Genomic DNA, 5,832 nt, shown 5'->3' with positions numbered 1-5,832 from the left:
ATTCATGTTTCCAAAGCAGTGATTTTTTTAGAAAGTCTTTCTACTCATCTACTTTCTACAATCTGGTGGTTCAATAATTTCTCATGGATGCTTCAGCGGATGAGGGTTTATCTACATTTTGCACCTGGTCTGGGGTTGCTTGTGTTCCTGTTCAGAGGAGACCTTACATAACAGATTGGTCTGTGGAGCATGTCCAAAGGTTATTTTTATATGGCTGACGAATGTCCCCTGGAACAATCCTGACTAATCAAGATACAATATTCCATCAAATCAAAAGTTACACTCCTTTACAGTTCTTCCCTCATGGACTGATAATAGAAATTCCTTAAATTTCTGGAGTAAAATGCAAACACTTACTGAATCTCTGCCACCATACAGTCGAAAGAGTGGCTGAAATTCAGATGTTAAATTCTTCCCTTGATTGCATTACCACCAAACTGTGGTCCCAGAAAATGAATTGTCAAACTTATTTAGGATATGATGGTATGTAAGCTTTTGCTATTCCTTTGCCCTGCTTCCCTTTGACTGCAGACGCCTGTAGGATGTCCTAAAGAGAGGTCGACCAATTTTCTCAAGAAAACTTGAGAATCATTATCACTATAAAGCACCACTATCTCAGTGCAGTTCACCACCAACTAAATAGCAGCCACATAACAATGTAGGGCACACAAAACACTTTAACCAAGCAGTATACTTTATGTGATTCAACCCTTATTGAGTGCTACAATGCCTCTTATTTTCTATGGCAAAATTATGCGAAATTAAGCATAGTTATGCAAAGTGAAAATGCATCATTCTGCTCTATATTTTTGCAGAAAATCTGTTGTGTCTTCAATTTCTGGTAGTTTGGGCTGCACTGTTCTTATTGGAGCAGGGTTAAGACTGATTTGCATATAGCTGGGTCCAAACTGAGATGCAAGGTGGGCCAAAATGATTGACTGGAGCACGGCTCTAAGTGACTGCAAGTGGATGAGATTAATTTGAACATTCCATCCATCATCTTGTTCTTGTTGCACTAATTTCAGTTTTTGGCTGATGGACGTATTTAAACAAAAGCATCGCAAACAATAGCCGCTCTCATTCTGTTGTGTTTGTGGTACATTTTTACTATGAATTGCGCGTCTGTGGTCAAATCTTCCCATGCATGGTGCGTAACTTCCAAAGTGTTACAATGACATAAGTTCAATAATTTCACGTAACATAAACGTTTCTGAAATTAAACTAGCATAATTCAAATTTTGTCCAGGCTTACTTTCCAGTTGAATATGAATTACAACTGGATGGGTAGAGAGAGCCCTTGTAGTTCAAAGGAACAAGAAAGTCGACAGACCTGCCCAATAGGTGCTCAGCAGTAACTGAATATCTTTCAGCCATCCATTCTGCACTTGTAACAACTGGTAGTGATACATGGATGGAAGCAAGCTACCGCAGGCAGCCATGCAGGTAAGTTGTAAACTGTTTAACTGTTTCAAAGTATTGAAAGGCAATATAACAGCATTGGAAATAGCAGGGTACACATGGTGGGATGGAAGTCACAAAACACCTGTTATTTCTACCTTAGACTCCTGGTGGCGCTATGATGAACGTGAAAAAAAGCACAATTAAAATGATTCAAACCTAAATACATCCCATTTGGGAGAAGGCTCTTTGACAATGGCTTTTGCTGAAGTAGCTAGAGATATATACATGTTACACAGAAGCACATAGATCTGGCCCAGACTATGGCCCTCATTCTGACCTCGGCGGTCTTTTCGCAAGACCGCCGAGTTACCGCCGCGGTGAAGACCGCCGACCGCGGCGGTATGCCGCTGTGCGCATTCCGACCGCTGGGAGCATTCCGCCGGGAAACCGCTGGCAGCCAGACTGGCGGTCGGCGGGAAAGTGGAGACTGGTCAACCTCCACCGCCACGCCAGCAGAACACCGCCCCCAGAATTACGACCCACATTTCTGTGTGGCGGTCTTCTGTTGGCGGTGTGCTGTCGGCGGTCACGTCCCTATGGCTCCCGTCGCCTCCCGGAGGACCAACGCACAAGGTAAGTTGATCGTCCGTGAGGGGAGGGGGTGGGGGGGTGTTGTGTGATGTGTGCGTGCATGGGGGTGTGCAGATGTGCATGTTGGGGTGCGTGCATGTCGGGGTGCGTGTATGTGCATTTCGGGGTGGGGGTGGGGAGGGGGTTCGTACCACCTCTGGGGGGTGGCAGGGGGGTGGAGGGGGTGGGGGGAGGAATCGGAGGGGCAGTGGGGGGTGGGGGGGGACCCCTATCAGTGCCAGGGAAGGAATTCCCAGGCCCCGATACTGCCTACCGCCATGGTTCGCATGGCGGTTCCCGACCGCCAGAAACCGCGGCGGTAAGCAGGGTCATGATACGGGTGGCGGTCTTGGGGCGACCGCCGGGCCGGAGTGCGCAAACTCCAGCCCGTCGGTCATGACCGCCGTGGCGGTCGGAGTGGGGAAGTGGCGGTCGATCGCGGCGGTGACCGCCGTGGTCAGAATGCCATTTTTTGGACCGCCGGTCTTTTCGCGGTCCGACCGCCGCCTCTCCGCCGACCGCCAAGGTCAGAATGAGGGCCTATGTATATTGTACATTCCGTCTATGGAAATAGCTCTTTCTATAGGATCGATCTGCCCAAGATAACTTTTCACAGTTAATGATATCAACTCCTCTACAATGAGGACAGTTTCTACTCTGAAGATGGTTGCGTTCAAGCGGTAGTCCTGCCTAGAGCTTCTGGCTCACCGTCTCTCAGATATCTTCTAATATCATTGGTCATTGCTGTGGTATCCACTTTGGCGTTTAGTTGAGAGTACCGTCTCCAGTCCTTGCTCTAGTGACTCACTACTGTCCTTAAAAACCGTCTGTAAGACCTCTGCCACCGACCCCTGGCACCGCAGCCTCTTCTGACTTCCCACAAAGAAGTATATGAATGGGTTGGAGCTGCTGTTGATACTGGAGCAAAAGACTGATAAGTATCTGAAGAGCTTTTGGTCCTGAATTTCTTGGTATTTCAGCATGGAGATCACTCTTGGTGGCACAGCCGAAAGGAGGAAGATGAAGACTGTGATGGCAATAACAATGTACAGCTTTGATGAGTGAGTCTTAAGTGAGGTCCTTCGTACCTGGATCAGCAGGACCAGGTTGGAGATGACCATAAGTGGGATAAATAATGAGAAGTGTAGGAGACACATGAAGACAAATATACCAAGGTTGCATGAAGTGGTGATACCAAGAGCTTCAAGGGTATCTTCTGTGCATGCAAAGTATTCTAGCAAAGTGACCAAGCAGGACAGAGACCAAAGGAGACCACAGACAATAGCCGACTGGTGCTTTGGTCTCTTGCATTGGTACCAGATGGGATGAAGTACAGACAAGCATCTCTCGAAGCTGATGGCTGTTAGGAGATAGAGGTCAGTGTTGTACCCCACTATGAACAAGATTTCTAGTGGGATTATACCGGCTGGAGGTATAGTAGACTGAGTCAAGTCAACCATCATGCACACAAGAAGTAATGAGTAAACAATGAGAGACATGAAGTCTGCCACACACAAGTTGAGAATGTAGACAGTAAACTTGTTCCTTTTCATCCGAAAGCAAAGGTACCAGAAGACCATCCCGTTGCCAAATAAGCCGAAGAAGAAGAGTAGAAGAGAGAACGTTGTAAGGACTACATCATCTGCATCTAAAGTTATGTTGCTGTTGTTCCATTCAGTGGTATTTCCTGTAGTATTCGAGGGCAAAGAGTTCAGGTGAATCATGATGAACACTTTAGGGGAAACGGTGGTATATCTACAGTAAAAAATATAAATAAAAATACAAAATAGACATTACTTTAACGCTGTCAACATAAATGTTTCACCAGTAAATACATTTACTTATTTATCTTGTGTGTGAATATTATTGCAATGATGTTATTGCTTTTCCCTTTCATACATCATCACTCTCTGTCCTGAAACAATATGGGGCATATTTTCAAAAAAGTGGCACATTGGTTCCGATTTACAATATGGTGCACCAAGGCTTTCATTAGGACAATAGCATCCAAGTTTTTCATGGTATTTTTGTGCTTTTCTACACTAGCGTCAAAAAATGTTGACGCTAGTGAAGCAAAGCACAGAGAGGTCCATTGACTAAAATGGGTGCGTCATTTTAACGCCTGCCCTGAGCAGGCATTAAAAATGACAGAAAAACATGGCGCAGTGAATTGTAAATTTCACTGTGTCATTTTTTTGAGGACTCCCTGCCTCGGAACACCCACTTGCATACCTTTTGCATATTATACTTATTGCACCACTCTGTAAATACGGCACTAGGGAAAAAGTCACCTTAGCGCCTCCTTAGAATAAAAAATATTAGGCTATGGCGGCACAAGGTGACACTAGGGGCTTGTAAATATGCCCCTATGTCTTTCACTCCTTCTCCACTAAAGGAATCACAGCAGCATCAGATCCAGTAATCAGTTTTCCCCCCATAAACTTAGTTGTATAGTTTTCAAAAGTGTGCAGGTTTCACAGACTTTGCTAAGACTAGAAGTTGATCTTAAAATTCTCCAAAAGTTTGATCTGCTGAACTAACGTAAGCAAAACCTAAAGGTCAATAGAATAGATGTCCTGCAGAAAACTAGGAGAAAAATGTTCTGCAAATGTCATTTTTGTATATATTTTCATCTCCAAGCAAAGTTGAGAGACTTTACAAAATACTGTAATGTTTGGGAAGCAGAGTTAGTAAAGTAGGAAAAACTTTGAACATTCAATGTCATTATTCCTACTACTACCAATAGTACCGATAGGCCAAGACAGCTAAATCCCACACAAATGCAGGGCCTCTTCTCCAAGAAATCATTTAATTTAGCATAATCACCAGGTGTATAAATGAATAAGTTGGTGTGCAGCCTTTTTAGATCTGGTGTGAGCCAAGACCTTTTCATTTTGTAAAACAAAATATGTAAATTACACATATTTAAAAGTCCTTCCAGCCATCTGCCTTCATCAAGTGGTCTGTTGGTGTCTCATTCCCTTTTTGCTTCTGCTGGCTGTAGCAAACAGCATGGGACGTGGTCAGACCACTTCAGCCATTGGATAAATTCACTTTCAGTGACTGCATTATGCTCTTTCACAAGCAGAAAATCTGCACGCAATGGAGTTTTCTTCATTGCCAGTGCTTAGTTGTACTTTATTACTTTGATGTAACCTTTGTGTTTAGAGTCTGAGGTGGGAGGATGCTTTCTACAAGCGCTACATGTAAGCAAAAGTGCACTTCCCAGCTTTATCAGTCCCTGTCTCCTGTTGATGGTGATGTCAATTTCTTTTGGTGTGACCTTTTTATTGTTTGTCTGGCTGCTTCACAACATGCCACGATTGTGCCCATTGGAAACTGTCCTTCATGAAGTTGTAATTTATTTCTTCTAGTATGTAAGCGATGAAGAATATTTATAACTGCAGTTATGTTTGTAAACCAATTTTAATCTCTATCTCTAGTATGGCCTTCTAGTCTGCTTTCTGTGCTCTTGTATGTCTATATGTGTGTACACCAATGTATATAGACATTTAACTTTTATGTTACTAACTTTAGCTCTGCCATTTATTCTACTTTCATGTTCTATCTATCTATCTATCTATCTATCTATCTATCTATCTATCTATCTATCTATCTACTTGTCTGTCTGTCTAGCTCTCTGTCTGACCTGTCTAACTCTGTGACTGACTCCCTATGACTATCTGCCTGTCGGACTATCTATCTATCTATCTATCTATCTATCTATCTATCTATCTATCTATCTATCTATCTATCTATCTATCTATCTATCTATCTATCTATCTATCTATCTATCTATCT

General features: G+C 43.4%; 1 protein-coding gene across 1 annotated transcript; it reads right to left on the bottom strand.

Annotated features, from left to right (window-relative positions):
• Nucleotides 1–2,762: 2,762 nt before the first annotated feature.
• LOC138287080 (proto-oncogene Mas-like) lies at nucleotides 2,763–3,755 on the bottom strand. Its single transcript, XM_069227441.1, has one exon. It carries the CDS (start codon nucleotides 3,753–3,755, stop codon nucleotides 2,763–2,765), a length of 993 nt encoding a protein of 330 aa, XP_069083542.1.
• Nucleotides 3,756–5,832: the final 2,077 nt, after the last annotated feature.

Source organism: Pleurodeles waltl, chromosome 4_1 (assembly GCF_031143425.1).
Source record: "Pleurodeles waltl isolate 20211129_DDA chromosome 4_1, aPleWal1.hap1.20221129, whole genome shotgun sequence".
Classification (NCBI taxonomy): Eukaryota; Metazoa; Chordata; class Amphibia; order Caudata; family Salamandridae; genus Pleurodeles; species Pleurodeles waltl.
Note: the sequence above shows the minus strand (reverse complement) of the source record. Positions and strands in the feature narration are given on the sequence as shown.